Consider the following 27,940-nt stretch of genomic DNA (forward strand, 5'->3'; position numbering starts at 1 on the left):
TAAACAAGATTAGTTACCCTATATTACTGAAATTAACTGCGAACACAAAAAAAAACTAACATATACTCAATGTTGAAATCTGCCATCTTTTCTACTAACTCGACTTTGGACATATTCTCAGAGTTGCAGCATAACTTACATGTCAATCACAAGTTTGATGAGGACGCTCACAACCACATCCACTGAGGGCTTTCCACTGTTGTTGCTTAATCTAGATGATACAGTCAAATTATAAGAACTTGGACAATATGTCTTTGAGCTAACTGCAGCAATAACCTCACATACTTCAGTAGGGTTCAACCTTAATGATTGCTGTTCACTGATCAAATTTATTTAAAATAAAAATATGAGATGAGGGAGAAATCAGGTAACTAATATCAATTGTTAACATATAAACAAAGCTGACAATAATTCCATAATTTCCCTCACACACTAGATTAATTAAGAAAATAAATTATAGGATATGTTCATTTTAAATTGAACCAAAAGGTGGAGCCACCAATAATTCCATAAATTCCCTCATACACAAGATTAATTAAGAAAATAAATTGCAGGACATGTTCATTTTAAATTGAAACAAAAGGTGAAGCCACCAACATAAAACTAGATTGGCAAACATATATAGAACAAGATATTCCAGAACCATATTTAGTTTGTCAGTTAGTACAATTTCTTTATCTAAAAAAAAAGAATAATTTTATAACATGGGATGAACAAGTTCATGCAAGTACATTCAAGTGTTAGCATTCATCGGAAAGCTGGAGCTCACTAACATAGATGCAAAACTCAAGCCAGTGATTAGAATTGAACATAAAAAAAGACCACAATGAAAATGTCTGTTACCTAGACAAAAAGATAACATCGCAAGTCTCAACCACAAAATAGGATCTCCCATTTTATACATGTATCCATCTCGCCCTCTCTTTTGTTTTTACCAACAGTTTACCATGCAACAAGAGATCTATGATGAGACCTGCAAACTTTCTACATTTCCTATCAATAGCTTTAATAACAGCAGTCCGCAAAATAAAGATCAAACCTACACAGAATATCAGCATACGACTATTAGAGATAAAGATCAATATTATCTTTATCCTCATCTCTTCTCTTAATTATCCTAGTTTCATTGTAATTATCGTCCCTTAATTATCTTAGTTTCATTGTAATTATCTTCTCATAAAGGGATAATACTTTCTATCCTTATTAGTTTGTAAACTCTAATGAGTCCCCCCTATGCCTATATAGATCACACAAACGATTATGATATGATAATCCGTTTTTTAGTTACCTATCTCGAGAACTTGGCTCGGAGCCATAAAGGTGAAAAATCCATAGAAATTTGCTTTTTAACAGACTATTTGGACATCAAATGAGTTGAAGCAAGTGCTGATACAATTCATACATCTGCTCGCAAAATCCTCTTGAAATGCTCTGCAACAACAAAAAAAATGATAGAGAATTCACTGCAATTTATCACAACATATATAGATTCATCATATACTCATCAGATCATACTCTAGTAACAAAGTTTTCCATTAAAAACTCAAGAAAATGTCACTTAACAAGATACGTAGGAGACTATCTTAACAACAAAAGAAGAAAGTCGCAAGGAAATGGAAACAGAAATTGGTCACGTATTACAAAATGGAAATGGAAGCGGAAACAAAATTAAAATGAAAAAGCAAGAGTATCCCTGCAATTGAACATCAAACATTAATTGAGTAAAGATTTAACTTATGTACCTCTTATCGCCCCAAATCAGATTAACCCTCCAAATAACATCATTAGGAGCACTGAGTTAACATTTCTGATTGCATAAAGTACACCTCTAAAACCATTGTATGCATTCAGCTTTGGTTCTATTGACACCATATTTTCATCCATTTGTAAGGATAATGCCCTAACTCTTGTTTCCATTAAGCTTTTTTTATCCTCTTCCACCACTACAATTTCCCTTTGGCAACCCCTTACTGCCCTCATCACCTGCACAATAATACTTTATTAATCAAGACTTAAACCATTGAGATAGTGTAGAGTAAAAAAGTGTGCAACTGACCTGGCGAGAATGTTGTGGAGTTAAATGGTGGAAACCATGGAGAGAGGAAGCTAAATTAGAAGCAGAGGAGTAATAGTTTTCGAAACCAGAAACAGCAGATTTGAGAATATGACAAGCTTCCCAAAGTCTAGAAGTTTCATCCATGTATTCATCTAGCCATTTTTCACCAATGGGAAGGTGAAGTCTTTGAACCAAAAGGGTAAGTTGGGAATGGAAAGATTGAAGAGATGAAAGAAGGTTTTGAAGGAACTGAAAAGACATGATGAAATTGTTAGAAAGGGAAGATCTATGGAGATCGTCCAGCCTACGAGTGAGAAAATTGTAGAAGCCATTAACAGAAGAAGTAGTGCATGAAGAGGAAGGGTCCATTATAATAAACAACAGCATCAACAATCTGATTGCTCTGCTGATTCAATCCCCCTGAAGCTACAACCACCAACGATAACTAGATATAAAAACTTGTTTGGAACACATGTATCTGCTTCACAACAGTCTATTTGTCTTTGTTGCAAGATACTCCTAGAACTCTACATATAAGTCTTCCTCATTGCACTCAATCTCCAGTATGAGCAAGAACTTAACATTCTACTTGTCTTGAGGCTAATTCTTATCCCTCTTAGGACAACTAATCTTAATTTTAATGTGATGATGCAAGTTCCAAACCCTTTAACTTTTTTTATGAGGAATTTGTCAACATTTCCATTTTTTAAGCATCGCTTAAATAGGTTTGTTAAACTGGCATTTACTATAGCAGTCGCTACATTCTAACCCACATGAAGTAAAAAGCAAAGAAATCAAGACTTACATCAAAGAAATAACTACTCGTCCTATGAATTAGGTATAGATCAAACCTCATAGCAGAAAACAAACGAAACTAACCCTAACGAAACCCAGAAACAAACGAAACCCAAAATGAAAGAAAGGAACGAAACCCAGAATGAACCAAAGGAACAGAAATAAACACAATTACAGAACAGAGGAAAACTATATGTACAAATAACAAGTAAAAATTGTGAAACCTGGACACGGCTCCAAAGCAAAAATTACTAAAAAATAGCAAGATACCATCGTGTACCTTCTACTGACTCATACACTAGAATATGCAAAATAAATCTCACTAGTAAGAGAAAGAGGATATACCAGATTCAAAGCAAAGAACTCGAACGAACTCAAGCAAACTGAAGCAAACTGAGGAACTCAAGCCAACTTGAACTCGAACGAACTCAAGCAGACGGAGAAACTAAAGCAGACGGAGGAACTCAAGCAAACTTAAACTCGAACGAAATGGGTCTAGGGTTCTTCGTGCAATTAAATGGGTTTAATCGCAGAAGGAAGAAATGGTTTAGGTTTTAATCGCAGAAGCAAAAAGAAAAAACAGAAGATTAGGGAAATCGGCTCTTCGCGCAAATAGAGAGAAGGGACAATAAGAACGTTTTTTATCTAAGGTTTTAGGGTTCCTTGCACAAATAGAGAGATAAGAAAGAGAAGAATAAGTGTGGAAAATAATCGAATTTTTCAATATATATTTAAAAATTTTAATATTTGTTATAGTTAGTGAATGGTTGACAAGAAACAAAATGTGTTCAGATGGTTAAGATCGTTTGTGGGTGTTTTATAACTGGTTAAAGGTTCGATCCTCCATATTTACATAATAAGTATATTTTTCAGTTCATTTTATTTTTAATTAATTTATATGAGATAAGTTTTTAAGTTCATAGGTATATACATGCTATTTTATTTTCATCCTTTTTTTAATTCTTTAGTATTTTAAGAAATATGAAGAAAAAATAATTATATTCAAATAGTAGTTCGTATTAGTTGTGTCGCACTTTTAAAAAGGAGCGACACAAAGATAACACACTACTTGTGTCACTTTTATAAAAGCGTGTCACAAAGATAACGCACTCTTTGTGTCGTTTTGGTAAATGCGCGTCACAAACTTGCTCTTGTGTCACACTGTAAGACATGCGATACAAGAAGTAACTTGTTTGTGACGCACGCTCTTCAAGCATGACACAAGTGATGACACATAATACTTAGTTGTGTCGCGTTTACAGAACGCGCGACACTAGTTACTCTGTTGTGTCGCTTTCTCTTCAAGCGCGATACAAGAGGTGCGACACAAGTGAGCATTTCTGTACTAATGATTTATTCAACCTGATTGAAAAACTTCTAAATTTTCATATATGAAATAACGGATTTAATGCAGGCTCTGATACCAATGAAGGAAAATAGGCAAACGTATAGCAGCGGAAATATAAAATTTTAACCTATTTCCAATAACCCAAGATCCGTTAATCGTTATTTCATATAAAGAGTGATAAAAGAAATACCTTTCAGAAGTTCTATCTACCATTGCAAACGAAGTGCCCACAACTCTTACTTCGAGTTCCCGAGCACAAAACAAAAACAATGGAAGATCAAGTTAGAATCAACCGTTTATAACAACCAAAGTAGATTGTCTCTAATTAATCAATACAAGATCAAGGATAAAGAGAAATAGATGAAAATCAATTGAACGGAAGGAAGCGGTAGATAATCTCATCCTCGAACAGGGGGGTCGGAATTCTCTCTCTTGGATTGCTTGGGGATGTCGAAAATCACTATGTAGGGGGTATCTATAATCTCTTGTATCTAATCCCTAGTTAGATAGAATTAGGTTATTGAATAAGAATTTAATTCGGAATAGAATTCTTAATTATTATCTATTAATATATCTAAATATAAAGATAATAATAATAACCTTATTGGATAATAATAGGAGTAATATAATCTAATTAAAACTCCTAATTTAATTATCCTTTTATTAATTTAATTCATAATCCTAATCTAATTAGAATTGTAAAATCAAATTAATTATTTATGTATCCACTATACATAAAATCGCCCCCTACAGTTACTGGGCCCTATTGGGCTTAGTCGGGCTTCCATCAATTAATTAACATCTGTTTCTCTTTTGGGTTCCAAGTCTTATGTGTGACCCATTAGGTTCTTATTGCTTCTAGCCATATGCAACTATTAAATTAATTTTCAAAGAATTATATTTAATCTTTGCATAACGGAATGATGCACGAAGAATGTGATTAGCAAGTCCCTAATCATTCCCCCAGAGCTATAAGAAGACAGGTTGATTCTGTCGTTGACCTTTCCGTATTAGTTACAGTATAATTCGATCCTTTATCAACTACGTCCTTGAACGGAATCTTATGACTATGGATACTGTCAAGTCACATATAGCGAGACGTTCGTTTTACTTGTACAGGCCGAGTCAACTCCAATTAGATAGGTTAAGAGAAATCTGTATTTCAATCTTAAGCTATCACCTTGCAAGGATTTAGAGTCGAGTCTTCCACAAGCGATCCATGGACATATCTCCCATTTATCGGGAGTGATAAATGCTCAATCCAATGTATAACTATCCCACAATTACTTCCTGTGATACCCAACGTCTGCTGTTCACACCCTAGAGTCATCTCTGTTAAGGATCGTGTTACAACAGGATCAAAGCGTCACATTCTGTAATCCAGAATTACTAATTAACATTCCTTTGAGTCTGAGGATTACTTATACCTATTAATACCAATGAGATGAACATGTGACAAGGATGAATCTACCCATCCTGTTATCTCAAGTCGGGTCCCCAATCCTAATGAACTTCTTTTCATCAGATCCATGTAACTGTCCAGATATCTGTATATATGAAGCTTGTGAGATCAGCATTCTGTCGGGATAGAAGACATTGTTACATGCAAGTCTCAACAGTGATATGTCAATCCTGAACATATTACTTGACTTGGGGTGGTTTTAAGTTTATTAGTTTATTATAAAGTTTCGTCTCACTTCATGCTTGTATGAACACTTTATAATCACCTTAAACAAACTCACGGATTTCCTTTTATTAGACTTTATTTAGTTCTTAAAAGGGATTGCCTTTATATAGTTATAAAACATATATCTCATTAAAACAAATGATATAAAGAACACTTCATTTACATTAAGTTTGTATCCTAGAACAATTGTCTATAGGACACTAAACCCCAACATTGTCTATAGGACACTAAACCCCAACAGTACTCAGCGGTAGTAATAGGAGTGGGTAGAGGAATAGAGGAAGGTACTCTTGTATACTCAGCTTCTGTTGTAAAAGGTTTTGTGCTCTACCTTTAAAGAGCTCAGTAGAGGATTCAAAAAGCTCGGAACGAGTTCCGGGGACTGGATGTAGGCGGAGAGGCCGAACCAGGATATGTCTGCTGAGTAACATATTTCTAACCCTTAACTCCTTTATATATTGCTTGCTATAAAACTGACTTAGTAACGAACTCACGCTGAGTTGAGTTCACTGAGAAGCTGAGTTCAGGAATAGACTTTAGTGCTATCTCTCGACTCAAGAAAAGAAACAGACTTAGTCACCAGTTGACTAAGCTTGTGTCTTAAACTACTCAGCACTGCTGTGTAAACCTTTTCTTAAAGAAAAAAAAAGTGAGTCTTAACGGACAAAATTTTTGAATAGTTCCTATCCCCCCCTTGGAACTAATCTTGTCACGTTACACGGGACCAACAATAGCTACTTTCCCACCTTATTCCTCCTTTGATATGTAACAATACCTCCCCCTTTAGAGCATTCTTGTCCCCAAGAATGATAAAACTCAGGAAACTGAGAACTGATAGTAGATTCATCCTCCCAAGTGGTATCCACTGCTGAAAAACCAGACCACAGAATTAACAACTGTGGAACTGAAGAAGTACCCACCATGGCCGTGCGAGTATTTAGAACTTTAGCAGGCTGGATATCCCACTCTGCATCAGTGATAGGAGGAAGAGTAGTAAAAGTAGGGATCGTAGGATCCAAACATTTCTTCAAAAGAGACACATGGAAGACATAATGAATTTTGCTTGTAGGAGTTAATTGCAACTTATAAGCAACATAGCCAATGCGCTCCAGAACTAAGAAAGGCCCATAATACTTAGATGATAGCTTAAGACAAGTGCGAAGAGCAACAATAGTCTGGCGATAATGCTGCAACTTGAGGAAAACCATGTCACCAACATTGAACTCTCGATCAGAACGCTTCCTGTCAGCAACCTGCTTCATGCGATTCTGAGAAGAGGTTAAACACTCCTTAAGAAAAGAGCTCATAGATTCTCGGGCTCGAAGGAAATCTTCAACAGCATCAATAGGGGAGTTTGTATTAGGGACCACATGAAGTTGGGGCACACTTCCATATAAGGCTTGATGAGGACTCATCTTAATGGAACTATGATAACTGGAGTTATACCAATACTCAGCTAAACTCAACCAACTATGCCATTTCTTAGGAGAAATAAAACACATACTCCTGAGATAATGTTCCAGACATTGATTCAGCCTTTCAGTTTGACCATCTGTTTGAGTATGGTAAGCACTACTGAACTTAAGTTGAATGCCCAACAGCTTCATAAGTTCTTTCCAAAATGCACATGTAGAGAGACTTTATCCCGGTCTGATACTATGGACTTAGGCATGCCATGTAACTTGAAAACACAATCCAAAAATGCCTTGGCAACCTGAGCTGCATTAAAAGGGTGCAAAAGTGGGATGAAACGGTCAGATTTAGTAAATCTATCTATCACCACCAAGATAGTGTCAAACCTTCCAGATTTGGGTAGTTTCTCCACAAAGTCCATGGAAATATCCTGCCAAACCCCTTGAGGAATCATGAGAGGTTGCAAAAGTCCTAGATATGCAGAATGGTCTGGTTTACACCTTAGGCAGGTGTCACAAGAAGCTACAAAAACAGTGACATCCACCTTCATTTTTGGCCAATAAAAATGTTGTTGCAATCGAGTGAAAGACCCCTTAACTCCAGAATGCCCAGCAATTGAAGAAATGTGACATATAGCCACAAGTCTATTGCACAAATCTGTACTAGAACCAATGTAGATTCTTTGTTTGAAATGTAAAATGCCTTGTTGCAAAGTATATCTTGGGTCACTATCAGGTTGAATGGACAACTGTTGGATTAGAGCAGATGCAACTGAATCTCCTGCATAAGAATGAATGACCTCTTCCAACCAAGTTGGAATAACTACTGGAATATCCTGAAGCTCTACAGAATCCTCCATCTGCCTTCATAAGGCATCAACAACTCTATTTTCCACCCCTTTTTTTATATTGAATAGTATATTTCAATCCAAGAAGCTTAGAAATACCTTTATGTTGCAAGTATGTATGAAGCTTTTGCTCCAACAGGTGCTTGATACTTTCATGATCAGTTTTGATGATGAAAGAAGTACCTTCCAAATAATGTCTCCAAACTGTGCAAGCATGTAAAATGGCCAACAGCTCTCTCTCATATGCGGACAAAGACTGATTCCTAGGGCTGAGACTTTTAGACAAAAAACAAATAGGTCTGCACCCTTGCATTAACACTGCACCAATACACATTCCACTAGCATCACACTCCAATATCAAAGGCTGAGAAAAATCAGGCATAGCTAAAACCGGTGCTTGTGTCATGACCTGTTTGAGCTGTAAAAATGCAGTTTGAGCCTCATCATGACAAGCAAACCTATCCTTCTTTAATAACTCAGTCAAGGGTTTACTAAGAAGGCCATACCCCTTAATGAACCTTCTGTAATATCCTGTCAGTCCAAGGAAACCCCTCAATCCTTTTAGAGTAGTAGGAACATGCCACTCTATCATGGCTGCAATCTTATTAGGATCTGTAGCAACACCCTCAGATGATATTACATGGCCCATATAAGTGACAAAGGACACATCAACATCATATTTAGAACCCTTAGCACACAACTGGTGATTGGAAAGGATTTGAAAAACTAATTCCAAATGTTTCAGATGCGTAAACTCAGAATCACTATAAATGAGAATATCATCAAAAAACACCAGCACAAACTTTCTAAGATAGGGTTGCAAAACTGTGTTCATCAAGGATTGAAATGTAGCATGAGAATTTGTCAATCCAAATGGCATTACCAAGAACTCATAGTGTCCAGAATGAGTCTTGAATGCAGTTTTAGGAATATGCACTTCCTTCATTCTTATCTGGTGATATCCAGACCTGAGATCAAGCTTAGTGAAAACCTTTGCTCTTTGTAACTCATCAATGAGTTCCTGAATAACAGGAATTGGAAACTTGTCCTCAACAGTGGCCTTATTAAGCTCCCTAAAATCAACACAAAATCGCTAGGTTCCCTCCTTTTTTTAACTAGGAGAACAAGAAAGGCATAGGGACTGATGCGAGGTTGTATAATTCCACTATCCAGCATTTCAACTATTAGTTTCTCTATTTCATTTTTCTGATGAAAAGAGTAGCGATAGGGTCTTACATTAACAGGTTCATCTGTTTTAAGAGGAATAGCATGATCATGGCTCCTTTTAGGAGGTAAAGAGGTAGGAGGAACAAAAATGTGCTGATATTTAGTTAATAAGGGTAGATAAGCAAGAGGTGCCTTAGGTACATGCTCGGGAAGGTTAATTGAATCCTCAAAAGGTTGCTCCTGAACTGATATAAGAAACAATGTTGAAGAAACTCCTTTCCACCCCTTAGAAATCATTTTACCCATAGATTTCAGAGTAATCTGTTTTAGCTTAACTTCCTTATCCTCCATTCCTTTAAGTTCAACAGCCTTGCCAGTCTTATGTACTACTAACATGTTTTTGTCAAAATCAAAAGTAATAGGAGTATGCATACGCATCCAATCAGCCCCTAAAATCAGATCATAGTCTCCCAATTCTAAGACTCTGAAATGAAAAGCAAACCTGGTCTGATTCATGGACCATACACAATCATTACACTTAGACTGGACCACCAATTGCCTACCATCCGCCACTGTTACTGTCACCAACTTAACTCGCACAAGAGGAAGCTTCGTAGAATCCGCAAAGTTAGAATCCACAAAGCTGTGGGTACTGCCACTATCTATTAAGATCTGAATAGGTCGCTTCTGCAAAATGCCTTTCAATTTAAGAGTACCACTGGTCACTCCCCCTTCTAAAGCATGAATGGACAGTGAAATCTACTCTGGTGGAACTTGTTCTGCCTCTTCTTGAATTATTTCCTCACAACCTTCTTCTGGCTCCTCCATATCTTCCTCCAAACTGTCCTTAGTGTTGAGCATGTTCAATTTCTTAGTAGTACAGACATGACTAGGAAAATACTTATCATTGCATTTCCAACAAACACCTGGTGTGCGTTTGACATAAGAATTTGTATTACTAGTATGAGGATGGCTATCAGGTTGTTTCTGGTTAAGAGTGTCTGTGATTGGTGGTTTGGTATTGGAAGAATTCCATGGCATTAAAGGAGACCGAAAAGTAGGCTTAGGTTTAATAGCTTCTAACATAGCATTAAACTGATTCTCCTGGAACTTAGCTTGTTTAACAGCAGTATAAAGATCATCAGGTTGAAAAGATCTTACCGCAGAACGTAATTCCGGTTTAAGTCCAGCAATGAAACTGTTTCTGTAAAATGCATCATTGATCATTGGATATAACTTCTCCAATCGAAGCTTAACTTCTTCGAATTTATCTTGGAAGGCGTCTACAGTTGTATTTTGCCTGAGTTGTGTTAACTGCTTCACCGCATCCTAAATTGTAGTATCTGGAAATCGTTTCGCCAATTCCTCTACAAATCCAGGCCAAGTAATCTTGGAATTCAGAGGACTCCAATTACGAAACCATTTCTCGGCTCTACCTTGCAAAAACAAGCCGGCAAGATCTACCTTCCGATCCTCCTGCACTTCAAAAATCTGGAAGTATTTTTCACATTTGCCAATCCAAACTTCAACTTCAGATCCATTGAACAACGGCAATTAGCACTTCGGTAGCAATTTGTTGAAATAAGCAGGTTTAGAATTATTCTGATCGGAACTTTGAAAATTGACGGGAGCGCTAGCGAGAATTCCTTTACCAAAATTTGATGTAGAAGCATAAGTATGAGAAGGAGAAGGTATGGATTCAAATGACCTTTATATAGGAGCATAATTACTCAGGTTACTTAATGATAGGGGTCAAAAACCCCTATCTTTGGGTATGGTTTTAGGACGGGTTTTAGCGTTATTTAGTTAATAAGCGAGCAATTCTCGCATTTAAATGCTTTTGTGTGAGTTAGTTAGAAATTGGAAATGTTTTATTTACTTTTCGTTGTTTAGGCTCGTTTTATGATCAATTTATGCAAATACGGCCAAAATGGCATGCATATTATAATTCTGTTATCTTTTGAAGCTAATTGATCCGTCAAAAGTCGCACCAAACGAAGTGTTTGCTCAAAATAAGCGATTGGCGGGTCAATTTAGCCTTTAGACTAATGTTATCTGGAGTTTCTGTGCATGCGCGGGGGCGCGCGGGGGCGTATCGGGCAAGACTGCTCGACGAACTGGCCTATTTTAGGCCAGCTCACCGAGCAGGCCCTCAGGGGCCTGCTCGGGCGAGCTGGCGCGGCCAGCTCGCGGCGAGCTGGCCTTCGTAGGCCTGCTCGCCGAGCAGGCCCTCTGGAGGCATGCTCGCCGAGCAGGCCCTCAGAGGCCTGCTCGCGACGAGCAGTGCCTATTCGCCGAGCAGCTCGCCCTGCTCGGCGAGCAGACCTGCGGGAATTGGTCAAAAAGACCAATTCCGCCCCCACGACTCCACGATCGTCCCCACGACTTCCTACCTGCATAAGGACACGAAATAGGTCATCAAAAGGGCCCGAGCCACGCCTATAAATAGGATTTTTCCAATGTAATTAGGCATCTTTCATTATTTGTAAATTACTTTAGCTTTCCCCTTGAATTTCCTCTCCATCTCCTCCATCTTCTTCGACCTCCATTGAAGCTCCTTTAAAGCTGTTCTCGAGGAATATTCAAGGTCCGTCCTTAAGACCTAGGAAGCCGATTACAGAGTAGACAGGTTCCTTGAAAAGGATTTTCGTATCTCCTTTTACCTTTCCTTGTTTGTACTCTTTGATACAGTCTATGAATCCTAGGCTAATTGTATCCTGTGACATTATCCTTCATCTTTAATAATATTTTAGCTCTTATTTTGTTCTATGCTTAATTGTTTAATCTCTATCTTACGCTTTATTCAATTGGTTTAACTCATTCAAAAGCCCCAAAATCGAGTAGGCACATATTGTGAGCTGAATCTGACCTAGTAAGAGCCTAGGAGATTGACGACCTCTTAGTTGATTAAGCCCAAATTGCTGAGCCTTAGACCTAGTTTCGGCCTTACAAGGGAATCACGCACTAGGAACTTCAGGAGGGTAAGTAGGGTTAATCGCCTTGAATACAAGTGACTTAGATTAGGTTTTTAATCAATAGACCTAATAACTTAACTTCATTATTATCGTTCATACCATGTTCCTTCGGGTAATTGCATTAGTGAAAGATCAATTAGGAGTAGTATAACTTAATTAGGAGTAGTTTAACTTAATTAGGCGTAGAATAACTTAGCAAGGATTAGATAACTTAGCTAGGAGTAGTATAATTCAACCTAGGAGTAGATTAACTTAAACAAACAAACTCAAAACCCACAAAGTCTAGATAACACCTGAGACCAAGTAATACTTGTGGTAAATAAGTCCTGTGGATTCGATACCTGGACTTTCCAGATTTTATTACTTGATAACGACGGGGTACACTTATCCCTTAGTGAGTCTTCTTCACCGAAGGCGCATCAAGTTTTTGGCGCCATTGCCGGGGATTTATTTCTTCTGCAATATCGAACCAAAGGTCGATTTGTTAGTTTAGGCATTCATTGTAAATATCCTTTGTTTATAACATCTATACTTATTTATATACTTGTTTATATACTTAATTATATTCATACTTGCATATACAAATACTTGTTTGTTCGTTTATACCTAAAAGTACATATGACCTTTCTATACTTGTTTACATCTACCGTGTTCTCTCATAACATGCGTAGTTGTTCATACCTATTCTTATTTATACTTGTTTATACAAACGTGTATGTATACTTTTAAATTCATCTATACTTTTCTGTCTGTGCTTGTTTATACATTTTTATACTTGTTCATTCTTATATTTATATTTGTTCATATTCTGAGTCATACTTATACATATTTGTTTATCTCTACTAGTTTGTACCATGTACATCAATCTATATCTGTCAATAATAAGAATACTTGTATAAAACTGTGCAACCTTGTATGATGTGTATAATTTTCTTTCATAAGAAAAAATTTCCGCTTTCATTTATTTCTTGTATTTATTTCTTCTCAGCATATGCCTACAAGATCAGCAAGAATACCGTGTGTCCCTCTTAACCCTAAACTTGAACGTACTCTTCGCAGGAGCAAACAGATTGGAAAGCTAAAGCAAGACGAGATCATCGAGCCTATCAAGATGACTGACAATGAACGGAACAATGAACGGAACACTGAGAACACCGGGCCAGAAAATGACACTCGTCTGATGAGTGAGATCCTGGCACCACACCAACACCAGCATTTGTCCGGCATTGCCGCTCCGAATATTCCGGCCAATACATACGAAATCAAGTCCGGTATAATTCACTTGATCCAACAGACCGGATTGTTTGGAGGGGAAGCACATAAGAGCCCGAATGATCACCTGGACCGCTTCCTAATGTGCGCAGACACTGCAAGAACAAATGGGGTTCCCCAAGATGCTGCTAGGCTGAAGTTGTTCCCATTTTCTCTAACTGGGCAGGCTTTGGAATGGCTGAGAACACTGGAGCCCGGATCAATCACGACTTGGGCAGGATTGGAGAAGGAATTCTTGTCCTACTACTTTCCTCCTTCGAAGACAGCAATGCTCAGGGGTGAGATCACATCCTTCCACCAACCTGAGCACGAAGCGCTCCACACATCTTGGACCCGATTCAAAAAAATGCTGCGCATATGCCCTCATCATGACATACCCAAGCATCAATTGGTGAGCATCTTCTACCACGGATTGACACCCACCAACAGGGCTATTGTAGACTCCGCAGCGGGTGGAGATTTGTTTAGGAAGACAGCAACAGAGGCGTATGACATGATTAACGAGCTGGCTAGGAAGAGCGTGCAGTGGCAAGAGGAGAAACTCGCTGGCCCCACAAGGCAGCGGGTGTTTGCTGTGGAAGAGCAAGAACAAAATCCAAGTGTTGCGGATATAAGTAGGAAGATGGACGTCCTGTTGGCTAAATTTAGCCAACCTCCCACCTGTGTGCACTGTGGCGACGACCACCATGGAAAGGACTGTCAGGCAGGGAGCCCTTTCGCTGGAGATGGGGTGGAGATGGTCAATTATGTTGGGGGGCAACCGAGGTACAACCAGAACTATAACAAATACAACCACAACAACCACAACTCCTACAACAACAACAACAACTATAGGAGGACTCAGCACCCGAACCTATCTTACGGGAATTCAAATCAGAATGTGCTTCGACCTCCCAGCGGTTTTGTTCATGAACATAGAGAGAAGGAGCTTGGCATTCCCCCATATCAACAGCAGAACCAAGGACCAATGCAACCTCCTAAGGAATCTGACGAGGTAGTTACTCTCTTGAAGGAAATCTCGGCTAGGCTTGCCAACAATGAAGCTTTCTGCAAGGATCTGAGCAATCAGGTAGCCCAGATCAATAGGAACAAGCAGGAAAGACCACAGGGTTCTCTCCCAAGCACAACAGAGAAGAATCCAAAGATCCTGTGAAAGGATTGAGTAAGGGGGAGAAATCGAGTTCTCCTCGGTTTAAATTCAAAGCTTGAACAATTATTTCTGCATTTTTCTTCTCCTTTTGTTTTTGTTAGTCTTGGTTGTTAATTTTTAATTCGCATTTTTATTACATTGTCAAGCTTTGCACCCCATACTCTCTCTAAAAAAAATACATAAAATAAAGATAAGGATAGGGGATGACTCATCATCCCCTTCCTTACCTTCTTCTTTCTTTCTTTCTTTCTTTTTCATTCTCTTCTTCTCTCTTTTTCTTTTTTTTACAAAACCTAAACCTCAAATCCTCCATACTAACCCGAATTCAACAACTAAGGTATGTATTCTTACCTATTTTTGATTTCTAACATGTTTCTAGGTTTAGATTTTAGTTTAGGGTGTTAATTTTTGAGATTTGGGACAAAACCTAAGTTTTGGGTTTTTATCTTTTTTCTCAAATAACTTTTTACTTGCTTTTAATTCTTGATATTCTTGCAATATATAGTTACATTATGATCAATATGTGGTTTGGGTATGATTTTTGTTCTTAATTTGTGAATATTTGGAGAAATTGCTCAATTTGGGTAAAATCTCCATTTTAGCTCAAAGTTCAACTATTCAGTTTATAGTTGACAACTTTCCAATAGAATTCTATATCACATTCTTAACACATTTTAGTCACTGGGCATCTCTAATTTTGCACGAATTTAGAATTACGGGTAAATTACTTAGGGACTAAAAGCTTATGATTTTGGTCCCTAAGTTTCTAAACTATGGTTTTACCTATTTATTGGTTATTTGGAGGTTTATGTTTATGTTTGTAAAGAGATTCTAACTAGTCCGTTTGGTCTATCTCTCAGGCACTATGGGAAGGAAAGGCAAGGCCAAGATCACAGTGGACAATGAAGCCGACTCTGACATCGAATTCAGTGACGCTCTGCAAGCTAAGTATAACCCACCTTTTGGGCTAGTCGATGAGAGAGAGGGGCTGTTGTATCATTGGTTTTCTAGGCAAGAACTTGCCACTCTAATCATTGTTGACCAGAAATATCTAGCATCCATAGGTCTGGAAAAGGATTTCAATGAAATCCTAAAATTCCACGGTTGGCATAGACTGGCCACAAAAAGGACCCTAGTGTATTACAATTTCACTGTAGAATTTCTGACCACCTTGAAAAATGAGTTACCTGTGGAGTGTGGTAAGCATTCTTTCAGACTGAACGGTGTACCCTATCGTCTCAGTGACACTACGTTAGCAGCCTTGATGGGAGTCTATAACCATCCAGAGGCAGTCTCGGGTTTTGAGGAACCCATGACAAAAGATAAATCTTGGGAACAATTAACAGGATTATCAGAATTTGACTCCCGCACTGCTAGCCCAATCCACCTCTTAGACCAAGTGCTAAACCTTGTACACAAGTTTGTGGCTCACAACTTGTTAGGCAAAAATGAGAGCAATAAGATCTCAAAGACAGAATTGCTCATACTGTGGTGTGTGGCCAACCATAAACCCGTTAATAGTATCAAAGCCATCTTTGAAGGCTTTTCAAGCCAAACAAGTAAAAAACGCGGGTCCATTGGCCTCGGACATTTGGTTACCAACTTCCTTGATAACCAATTCAAAGATTTGGACATTCAGGAAGATGGTTTCCACCCCACCTTGCTTAACTCCACATTTCTGGGAAAATCTACTTTCCATTCAGTTTTGAACAGGAACTCATTTGGAGGAGCAAGCTCAAGTGGGAGGGCAAGAAAACGGGCAAGAAACCTACCACGACTAAGAGAGGGAGAGCACGACGAACTTGAGGAAGAAGAAGCTGCAGCAGCAGATGACCAAATGGAACACCAAGGGCCGGGGACGGAGGCCCAATTCCACGCCATTAACACCATGATGGCAGAAATGAGAGACCTTAACCTTCGGACCTTCAATACTGTTCAACAAATGGACCAACGGTTCACTACCTTCGAACAGAACATGGACTGGAGGCTCACGGGCCTTGAATATGTAGCGGCAGACTACTGTGAGCGCTACAACATGCAGTGGCCATCTCCCCCGGCCGATCAGTAAGTTGTCTTCTCCACCCTAACTTTTTACACTTGTTCTTTATGATTTGTGATGCAATGTTAGAACTTATTGCATATTTTTAGTGTGAGGAGGAGGGGTAGACAAACTTACAAAAATTGTATAATTTTTAAATTTTTGTTGCGTCGTGTCTAGTTTAGTTTTTGCGTTTTTCAGGTTTTATTTATGTTTTGCATGTTTAGGACCTAAAACCGTGAACCTCCTTCGAATCTAAACTTCGTTATTTGTCCTTGAGGGCTGAGAACCGAATCTAAGATTGCATGACAACTAGTTTAGGTGTAAGACACAATCCTTGTATCTGTAAAAGCATGAGCTAAAGTTTGCATTTAGACCCTACTTTTGAAGAAATGCTAAAATCATTACTTAGGTAGATAACTTAAGAATTGAAGGCATGTGATGTTAATCTTGAGTTTGGGGAGAACTAGTAAACACAAAATTGAAACCCAAAGAATTGTGAGTTGAATTTGAGCCTAAGAGCGAACATCAAAAAGCTCTTTTTCTTGACATTTTTGTGTGAATGCTTTGACTTGTGGAAAGATTACAGATTTTGCACCTAATAGTGTGTTGAACCTACATGCAATGATTTAAGATGATAAACGATGAATCAGCCTCATTAGAATTAACCATTTTCTTTACCTTATTTTCTCTTTTTCAACCACTCTAGGAAGCCCCTTTGAGCCTGTATTTTTGTAGTTTGTAGAATTTTTTCGTTCTAACCCTTATTTTTGCAAACTATCACTTAGTTTGTTACCTAACCCAAGTTTTTGCAAAGCTCAAATTGAGCCTTTGTTTTCTTCTAGTGCTTTTTCTTTGTTTATGGCATTATAGTAGCAAGCCAAAAGGCTAAGAAGTGAATGAGCATCACTATCCCAAAAAGAAAAAAAAAAGAAAAAAAAAGAAAAGAGAAAAACAAAAAAACAAAAAAAGAAAAGAAAAGAAAAGAGACGAACAAAAAGGGGAGAACTTCATTCCCCAGTTCTTAAAATCAAAAACGTCTCAAGAAAACGTTCTAAAAAGTGAATAGTGAATAAATAAAAAGCTCAGTCACTACATACTCGCTAAAGCCATTTTAACTTTGTTTTTCTAGCGCTAGAACTATTAACCCTTGTTGTACCTTTAACCCTCTAACCACATTACAACCCCAATTCGAGGCTGTTTTTGATATCATCGGAGTCATATAGCATAGTAGAGGAACTCGGATGAACGTGCAAAATCAACGTAATCCTAAGCAAGAACATAAGCCGAGAGTAAACACTTTAGCCACCAAAATTGTGTGAAATGAGTAAACTACCTATGGTGAGGTGTTTTACTTAGCGATCCCCTCAAGCTCGTTTAATTGAACATGTGTCCTTTTTCTTAAAACATATGACCTATGATAATTGAAATGCGGCTTTTGGATATCGTGTCTCTACTTTGTATTTCCGAATGCATGTAATTACAGATGCTCGAAATTGTGTCAAGCACCTAGTCAAACCGGGAGGTTTTCTAGCTTGCTTGTGATTGCGGGTTTAGTTTTTTAGTTTACTTGGTGACAAGTAAAGTTTTAAGTGCGAGGAGGTTTGATAGGGGTCAAAAACCCCTATCTTTGGGTACGGTTTTAGGACGGGTTTTAGCGTTATTTAGTTAATAAGCGAGCAATTCTCGCATTTAAATGCTTTTGTGTGAGTTAGTTAGAAATTGGAAATGTTTTATTTACTTTTCGTTGTTTAGGCTCGTTTTATGATCAATTTAGGCAAATACGGCCAAAATGGCATGCATATTATAATTCCGTTATCTTTTGAAGCTAATTGATCCGTCAAAAGTCGCACCAAACGAAGCGTTTGCTCAAAATAAGCGATTGGCGGGTCAATTTAGCCTTTGGACTAATGTTATCTGGAGTTTCTTTGCATGCGCAGGGATAAGTTCTGGCGAAAAACACATTGTTGGCATTCGGCAACCGCGCGGGGGCGTATCGGGCAAGACAGCTCGATGAACTGGCCTATTTTAGGCCAGCTCGCGTAGCTGGCTATGCCAGCTCGCCGAGCAGGCCCTCAAGGGCCTGCTCGGGTGAGCTGGCGTGGCCAGCTCGCGGCCAGCTGGCCTTCGTAGGCCAGCTCACCGAGCAGGCCCTCAGAGGCCTGCTCGGGCGAGCAGGGAGCCTGCTCACGACGAGCAGTGCCTGCTCGCCGAGCAGCTCGCCCTGCTTGGCGAGCAGACCTGTGGGAATTGGTCAAAAAGACCAATTCCGCCCCCACGACTCCACGATCGGCCCCATGACTTCCTACCTGCATAAGGACACGAAATAGGTCATCAAAAGGGCCCGAGCCACGCCTATAAATAGGATTTTTCCAATGTAATTAGGCATCTTTCATTATTTGTAAATTACTTTAGCTTTCCCCTTGAATTTCCTCTCCATCTCCTCCATCTTCTTCGACCTCCATTGAAGGTCCTTCAAAGCTGTTCTCGAGGAATATTCAAGGTCCGTCCTTAAGACCTAGGAAGCCGATTGCAGAGTAGACAGGTTCCTTGAAAGGGATTTTTGTATCTCCTTTTACATTTCCTTGTTTGTACTCTTTGATACAGTTTATGAATCCTAGGCTAATTGTATCCTGTGACATTATCCTTCATCTTTAATAATATTTTAGCTCTTATTTTGTTCTATGCGTAATTGTTTAATCTCTGTCTTACGCTTTATTCAATTGGTTTAACTCATTCAAAAGCCCCAAAATCGAGTAGGCACATATTGTGAGCTGAATCTGACCTAGTCAGAGCCTAGGAGATTGACGACCTCTTAGTTGATTAAGCCCAAATTGCTGAGCCTTAGACCTAGTTTCGGCCTTACAAGGGAATCACGCACTAGGAACTTCAGGAGGGTAAGTAGGGTTAATCGCCTTGAATACAAGTGACTTAGATTACGTTTTTAATCAATAGACCTAATAACCTAACTTCATTATTATCGTTCATACCATGTTCCTTCGGGTAATTGCATTAGTGAAAGATCAATTAGGAGTAGTAATAACTTAATTAGGAGTAGTTTAACTTAATTAGGCATAGAATAACTTAGCTAGAATTAGATAACTTAGCTAGGAGTAGTATAATTCAACCTAGGAGTAGATTAACTTAAACAAACAAACTCAAAACCCACAAAGCCTAGATAACACCTGAGACCAAGTAATTCGATACTTGTGGTAAATAAGTCCTGTGGATTCGATACCTGGACTTTCCAGATTTTATTACTTGATAACGACGTGGTACACTTATCCCTTAGTGAGTCTTCTTCACCGAAGGCGCATCACTTAACAACTAAGAAATGACTAATACTTAACAACTAAGGAACTGACCCATAACAAAATTACTAACACAATAGCTCCTTTGATATGCAACACAAATACATACATTTAGATATGCCCACAAACACAGAATACAATCAGCATATAAAACCAGTATTGTTCAATGATTCTTTTATAATAGCATCAAACTCCCGTATCATTTTTATGCAAAAAGATTATAATGATGCCAGAAATATACATCTTTCTGCTATGGAACCCATCCTTCAACTTCAACTTTGTTCTATCAAGCCCTTCAACTTTATAATCCAAATCTATTGAGCCTTTTTCTTTAGGTCTTTTGTGCACCTTTGGTGGTGTAATTACATTTCAAAAAGGGAAAGTAGAAGTCAAGGGCTCCATGCCACAAACATGTAAAGTAAATGTGTTTTGCTTTAAGTGTGAAAATTACAGAATATATCTCCCTCCTATGCAAATTGTCACGGCCCGCCTAAAGTCATCCGAGGGAAGGCCCGAGCGAAATTCCCAAAGGGCTAGGAGAAGCGGTCCAGGGGCAAAACGGTCATATTACTGTTCATCGGGACGATGCGGGACATGCCGGTGGACATCGGGCCAATTGTATGTGCAATCGTGCACAAGGCAGCCGGGCAGCGGGCTCGTGCCTGCCGGGGGCGGATTTGGCCAAGAGAAGGTCCCCCCTATAGTGTGTCTTATACCAACTTGGGACACACTGTCGGCAGACATTGCCAAGCCCCACACACCACATGTTTTTCAAAGGTATGTCTAGACGGTTCCAAATGTCTTCATATTTGGTATGTGGTTCCTTGGGATCATTATGGAGCTATGTGCTCAGGATGTGCGGGGAAAATATTAATGGCAAGGAAAATTGCCATGGAAGAAAGTTGCGGGCCCGAGCTGGAGCCGTCGGGCCCGTGTGCGTGCCAGCAGGCACAAAGAACCTCGGTTCGTGCGGGGCGAGCAGGCAGCAGGCCCAGGGACTGCCAGGACATGCGAGCGACGGCTAGGAGCTACGGGAGACTTCGCCTACTGAACCTCAGGATGCCAAGTTACGGGCCCAGAAAATTCCAGACGGGCCCGGAGCGTGCCAGAACGGGCCAGAAACTTCCGGAACGTGCCAGATTCGTGCGGAAGGTGCCGAAACGTGCCGGAACAACCCGGAATGTGCGGGAAAGTGCTAGGATGGCCCAATAAAGTTCTAGGGACAATGGAGAAATGTCCCAACACTTGTAAATTATTCTAGTTTGTTCTTTATCTAGATTATTCTAGGATTTTTATGTGTAAAGAATTCTAGAACCTTCCTAGGTTGCCTATAAATAGGAGGGAAGGGTTCATTTGTAGACATACAACAAGTTGACATATAACATCACAAGACACAAAAGTGTGAGCAAGTGTGAGTGCTACTTTGTGTTCTAGCCTTTGTAAAGCATTCTTTCTTAATAGAAGAGTGTTTTCCTCACTTAGCATTTGTGCAAGATCCTGTATTTCCGCTGCATAACGTTGCCTAGCGTGGGAGCTAAGCATACGAGGTTAAGGCTGAACTAGTAATCGAGGGGAGAAATTACTAGTGCCGCACGGTCGACAGATAGTCAAGAGGCTGTGTCCGTGACAAGTGGTATCAGAGCCGATAGTGTGCTAGCTGCGCAGTTTGCCGAGCGCTCCGTTGGCCGCGGTGGCGAGTCTTGGTAGGGGACCGCAAGTGGTGTGCTCGAAACAGAATGAGCACGAGTAGGCAGGAAACCGCAGCGAAAAATTCGCCAAGCACTCTTGGGAAGCCACGGTGCCGGGTCCTAAGGAGAACAGGACTGAGCGAACGCGGAAGTTGCTCGCACCTTAAGCCTCAGAGTCCTTGCCCAACTCGAGGGGGTGTCGGAAGTGGGTGTTTTCACCAAGAGAAGCGCGAGCAGGCAGGGAATCTGCACACTGATCCTGGCGTACAAAAAGTCGTGCACGAGGACGTTGCACGAATTGAGTGGGGGAGCATGTCACGACCGAAGTTCGTGACGCGTAGACAGAGTGGATGCTTGCTGTCACGGGGTCAGAGTTTTCACGCAGAGGCAACTCCCGTGCGGCACCTCAAGTTGCGGGACTTCCTTGAGGTCAGCCTTGTCGTCTCCGTGCTTGGCTGGTTTTCGCCCTCCCATGGGCTCATCAGGGGAGCGGGATCAGCTCCCGAACCAGTTTAGTGCCTAGATGAACACCCTTCCGAGGATAGGATGCCACCTATATATCACGTACTCTTCCTTAATGCTAATCCCGCACCCGACAATTCAAGTTCAACCAGCAATGTCACGATCGAAGTTCGTGACGCGCAGACAGAGCGGATGCTTGCTGGTTGAACTTGAAATGTCGGGTGCGGGATTAGCATTAAAGAAGAGTACGTGCTATATAGGTGGCATCCTATCCTCGGAAGGGTGTTCATCTAGGCACTAAACTGGTTCGGGAGCTGATCCCGCTTCCCTGATGAGCCCATGGGAGGGCGAAAACCAGCCAAGCACGGAGACGACAAGGCTGACCTCAAGGAAGTCCCGCAACTTGAGGTGCCGCACGGGAGTTGCCTCTGCGTGAAAACTCTAACCCCGTGACAAGTGGTATCAGAGCCTAAGGTTGAAGGTTCGACTGAATTGCCTACGGAATTCTGATTTACTGACGGATTGCACGATGTCGAAGAGAAGTGAGGTCGAGGCGACTAGCGTGCGTGGGGAGGAGCAAAGGACGAGCGAGAGGGGAAGATCAAGGTCACGAGACGTCCTAGTAGACATCAACAGTAGGCTGGCAAAGGTGAAGTTTGCCATCGTCGAAGACCGGGATAAGTTCGAGGCCATGGAGCAATGCGTGGAAGTGCTCGAAGGTGACGAGCTCCGGCAAGAGGTGCTTGCCATGGTGAACAGGGTCGCCGATGATTGTGAGGAAAGGGACAAGGCCTTGGAAGCTCAAATTGCTTCTCTTAGGCAAGAACTAGAGAGAGCTCTTGCCGAGTTAGTCACGACAAAGGAAGAATTAGCCTTGTGCAATAGGGCCATTGCAGATAGCGATGCGTCAACTTCAGGTGCGTTTAGTCTGCAGCGACTAGAAGTACCAAAACCGAAGGCGTATGGTGGTTCGAGGAATTCCAAGGAGATCGACAATTTTCTTTGGAGTTTGGAGAAGTATTTCAGGGCACTTGGCATAGCGAATGATGCCAAGATGATCGACGATGTGCCACTCTACTTGCAAGATACGGCCATGGTGTGGTGGCGATTGAAGGAGCAAGAGATCCGACGAGGTACATGTTCAATCGCTACTTGGGACGATTTCAAACGAGAGCTTAAAGCCCAATTCTATCCGAAGGTGGGTGAGCTCGAGAAGAGGGCGAAGCTACGACATTTGAAGCAACGTGGTGGTTTGCGGGAGTACATCAAGGAATTCTCCGAGATTCTCCTAGAGCTGCCCAACTACCCACAAGAGGAGGCCTTCTATCTCTTCCTGGAAGGATTGCAGCCATGGGCTAGGCTAGAAGTCCAACGCAGGAATGTGAAGGAACTTTCTGCCGCAATTGCCGTAGCCGACTCGTTAGTGGAGTTCGACAAGTCGGGAAGGCAAAGCTTCGACCATGACAAGGATAGAAATGGCCAAGATGGAGGAGCCAGTGGCAAGAGTGGGGGAGACGCCCACGACCGAAGCAAGAATGTCCCAAAGCCACAGGAGGCCAAGCCGATCAAAGGCAACAATGTGGAAAGGCCGCTCAAGTGCTACTTGTGTACCGGCCAACATTTGACAAGGGACTGCCCGATGAAGAAGAAGTTGAATGCGCTCATCGAGGAACAGGAGCGTCTACTGCGAGGCGATGATGATGAGCAAGAGCCACCGTCCGAGATGCACATGGGGTCCCTACGTCATTTGGGAGCAATGAGAGTTGAGGGACGAAGCGATGGCGAGACTTCGAACCCCTCGACACCAAGATCTCCCCATGGAGCGGGAGAAAAATCAAGCGTCGAGCCCGAGCCAACCATGGATGTCCAAGGGAGAAAGGACATTCAGCCACCAACGATGCCGATTGAGCTGCCATCAGAGGGCAAGGTGGAGCTCAAGCCAAGAGAAGTTTGCAAGGTGTTGCCGTCAGAAGGCAAGGCGGAACACCAACCTACCGAGCATTCACCCAAGGGAGCGGTGAAGAAGATGAAGTCCGAGGCCAAAAGGATGACCAAGGACACAATTTACAAGGTGTTGTCGTCAGAGGGCAAGGCGGAGCACCAATCAGCGAAGACTTCACCCAAGGGAGCGGTGGAGAAAAGGAAGAAATCCAAGGCCAAACGAGTGGCCAAGGATGCAAGCAGCAAGGGTGAGCAAGGTGCTAACACCCAACCGAAGATTCCTACGGCAGTAAGCACCAATGGGGAAAAGGTGCGGGGTCCGAGAGCCAATGGGAGAAGGTTGGCCAAGCAAGGGAAGGCTTGCCAATCAAGGCTTGTGGAAGGATAGCTGCCAACCGAAGACAAGCATGACCAGAAGCCAAGGAGGCGGAGGTCGAAGAAGATTAAGGCTATGGAGGGCCAAATCTCCAAAATTGTAGGCCAATGGGTTGGCCAACGTGTGGACAAGTCGTTGGGAGAACGACATGTTGCGAAGGAGCAACAACCTATGAAGGAAGCTGCTCATACCGAAGGGGCAGCAACAAAACCGAAGGGCCGAGCAAGGAGGAGACGTCAAAGCAAGGCCGATAAGCAACATGGTGGGCAAGGAGGCGTGACACACCCAAGGATGGCAACGAGGGCGTTGCCAAATGGAGTGGGGGAGGATGTCACGGCCCGCCTAAAGTCATCCGAGGGAAGGCCCGAGCGAAATGCCCAAAGGGCTAGGAGAAGCGGTCCAGGGGCAAAACGGTCATATTACTGTTCATCGGGACGATGCGGGACATGCCGGTGGACATCGGGCCAATTGTATGTGCAATCGTGCATAAGGCAGCCGGACAGCAGGCCCGTGCCTGCCGGGGGCGGATTTGGCCAAGAGAAGGTTCCCCCTATAGTGTGTCTTATACCAACTTGGGACACACTGTCGGCAGACATTGCCAAGCCCCACACACCACATGTTTTTCAAAGGTATGTCTAGACGGTTCCAAATGTCTTCATATTTGGTATGTGGTTCCTTGGGATCATTATGGAGCTATGTGCTCAAGGATGTGCGGGGAAAATATTAATGGCAAGGAAAATTGCCATGGAAGAAAGTTGCGGGCCCGAGCTGGAGCCGTCGGGCCCGTGTGCGTGCCAGCAGGCACAAAGAACCTCGGTTCGTGCGGGGCGAGCAGGCAACAGGCCCAGGGACTGCCAGGACATGCGAGTGACGGCCAGGAGCTGCGGGAGACTTCGCCTACTGAACCTCAAGATGTCGAGCTACGGGCCCAGAAAATTCCAGACGGGCCCGGAGCGTGCCAGAACGGGCCAAAAACTTCCGGAACGTGCCAGATTCGTGCGGAAGGTGCCGAAACATGCCGGAACAACCCGGAATGTGCGGGAAAGTGCTAGGATGGCCCAAGAAAGTTCTAGGGACAATGGAGAAATGTCCCAACACTTGTAAATTATTCTAGTTTGTTCTTTATCTAGATTATTCTAGGATTTTTATGTGTAAAGTATTCTAGAACCTTCCTAGGTTGCCTATAAATAGGAGGGAAGGGTTCATTTGTAGACATACAACAAGTTGACATATAACATCACAAGACACAAAAGTGTGAGTGCTACTTTGTGTTCTAGCCTTTGTAAAGCATTCTTTCTTAATAGAAGAGTGTTTTCCTCACTTAGCATTTGTGCAAGATCCTGTATTTCCGCTGCATGACGTTGCCTAGCGTGGGAGCTAAGCATACGAGGTTAAGGCTGAACTAGTAATCAAGGGGAGAAATTACTAGTGCCGCACGATCGACAGATAGTCAAGAGGCTGTGTCCGTGACAAAATCCAAAGGATGATTTAAGAAAAGGTACTCTACCTAAGGGTGCCTGGTTATTCTCATTATTCCAGTTTCCCAAATATGCATCTTAGGCTTGTCAACAGTTGCTACTTCTAATAGATTAAAGGTTGAAGGGTAAAGAAAAAAGAAAGAGATAAAATTGGAGAGCCACACAGTTTGATGCAATAAATGAACATTTTGAAGTTGCCATACCTGCAATCCATCATACCTATGATTGATGAAGTACACCTAAAATACAAGCATTTTAAAAGTCAGCTTTAGCACACTCACGCACAAAAAAGACCTACTTTGACAAGAAGGAATACCACTTAAACAAGTAAAAACCTAGTTTGTGCATCCATCCTATCAAAGGGCTGGAACTCACAATGGTGCTAACAGCCAAAGGAAGAGACACTCCTGAAAACAGAACACGATAGGCTCGCTCTCCAATAAGTTCATCACCCGTATCTCGTAGGCTAGCTAAGGCACTATGAACAGTTGCAAAAATGAAAATCAGCATCAACATTACAGCCTACAAAATTCCAACGATTAGGTTTTTCTCATCTTGTGGATATTGTATCTTACTATTGACTTAAGAAAAATAAAGCCAACAAAGTTAAAAGATCAAAGGAGGAAAAAATAATCACCTTAAGAGAGGCATTCTCTGCCAGAAGTTGCTCAAACTCGCTCTTAATGTCGTACTCGTCTGATCTCAAACTTCTTTTAAGGCTTTAGCAAACCTAATTCAAAAAGGACCATATGACATGATGAACATTTAAAGAAACATAGCTATTTGCACTAGATTTACATGAATACTTTTTACCTGTTTACACAACCTAGAATGATAAGAAAATTCTCTGTTTGACTGCTTTCTCCCTTGTCTCTTTATCTCTATCATCCTAAAAGACAATAATTAACAACATTTATCATTATGAACAAGTATATCAGGAGATGAAGAAACCTTCAAATTAAATACAAAATCATTCCAACTGGTTTGATTCAGAAGGTTAAATCCCTCAACATTGAAGCTTTCCATGGGATATACCTATTTCAGCAAATTTTTAGTCAATTAAATGAGCAGAAGCAAGGTATTTGTATAAGGTTGATATACTTTCTGAGCAAAAAAAACTTCTGTTTTAATTTTGTTTCCCCAAATTATTATACTCAGACCAATGCACAACACTTCCCATCAGCATCCATACACAAAAAACAACATAAATCAACATAATAAGCAGAGTAGAAATCTAAAGACACAATTTCATTAAAATGAGAAAATCATTATAATCAGACAGAAGGAAATGTCACACAAAGATGAAGAACAACACCAATCTCACACCCGACTCACAAATTAAAATATTATGGCAGAGGAATCTCAATACAACAAAAAAAAAATATAAATTGAAAACTTACATCACAAAGTGAAGACCGAGCTTCTGAAGAAATGAGAAGTTTAGAGGTCTAAAAGGAGATGGATTAGGTCGGGGAAGAAGAGACGAGAGGGATTAGGTCGGTAAATAAGAGAGGAAGGATTAGCTTGAGAGATTAGATCGGAGAAGATGCCGCCTGAAAAGAGCGGTATTAGGCCGGAGCAGAAGAATGATTAGGTCGAGAACACAGAAGAGTGAAACCGCCGGCTTATCGAGCTCGAAGAGGAGAAAGAGAGAGATTTAGGGTTTTGTCTTTATCTTTTGCCTTTTTATATTTATCATTTCTTTTTTCTTTCTTTTTTCTGTTTTATTACTTTTAATTTCTTTTTTGTTATTCTCTGCTAAAATAGGTCGTATATTTTACTTTTCCTCTTTGCGACTGGGAAAATCGATTAGCGACTGAACCGGTCGCAATTTAGCGACTGCTTTTGATCCAGTAGCTAAACTCGGTAGCTAAGTGGCTGTTTTCTTGTAGTGATAATCTTTTATGCATTGTACCATTCCGTGCCAATAAAAATG

At 40.9% G+C, this 27,940-nt stretch overlaps 1 protein-coding gene across 2 annotated transcripts; it reads right to left on the reverse strand.

Annotated features, from left to right (window-relative positions):
• Positions 1 to 27,661, reverse strand: LOC136233351 (uncharacterized). 2 transcript variants are annotated; one of them, XM_066022985.1, is made up of 8 exons: positions 27,405 to 27,661; positions 26,818 to 26,893; positions 26,642 to 26,734; positions 26,380 to 26,482; positions 26,208 to 26,243; positions 2,057 to 2,305; positions 1,743 to 1,983; positions 1 to 1,431 (listed from the first exon to the last, which is right to left on the reverse strand). In XM_066022985.1, the coding sequence occupies exons 3-7, from the start codon at positions 26,653 to 26,655 to the stop codon at positions 1,759 to 1,761; spliced, it is 627 nt and encodes a 208-aa protein (XP_065879057.1). In that variant the 5' UTR covers positions 26,656 to 26,734; positions 26,818 to 26,893; positions 27,405 to 27,661; the 3' UTR covers positions 1 to 1,431; positions 1,743 to 1,758. The 2 variants fall into 2 exon arrangements, with proteins under 2 accessions (XP_065879057.1, XP_065879056.1); XM_066022984.1 differs by having other exon boundaries at positions 26,380 to 26,526; positions 27,405 to 27,660.
• Positions 27,662 to 27,940: the final 279 nt, after the last annotated feature.

This window comes from Euphorbia lathyris, chromosome 6 (assembly GCF_963576675.1).
Source record: "Euphorbia lathyris chromosome 6, ddEupLath1.1, whole genome shotgun sequence".
Classification (NCBI taxonomy): Eukaryota; Viridiplantae; Streptophyta; class Magnoliopsida; order Malpighiales; family Euphorbiaceae; genus Euphorbia; species Euphorbia lathyris.

Bases quoted from the DNA above. Each gene is read 5' to 3' on its own strand.
- LOC136233351 (XM_066022984.1), bottom strand. From the start codon at position 26,520: ATGTTGATGCTGATTTTCATTTTTGCAACTGTTCATAGTGCCTTAGCT. The intron at 26,244-26,379 runs GTGAGTTCCAGC...CTTGTATTTTAG, and splicing joins CTTTGGCTGTTAGCACCATT to GTGTACTTCATCAATCATAG. The intron at 2,306-26,207 runs GTATGGCAACTT...ATGTCTTTTCAG, and splicing joins ATAGGTATGATGGATTGCAG to TTCCTTCAAAACCTTCTTTC.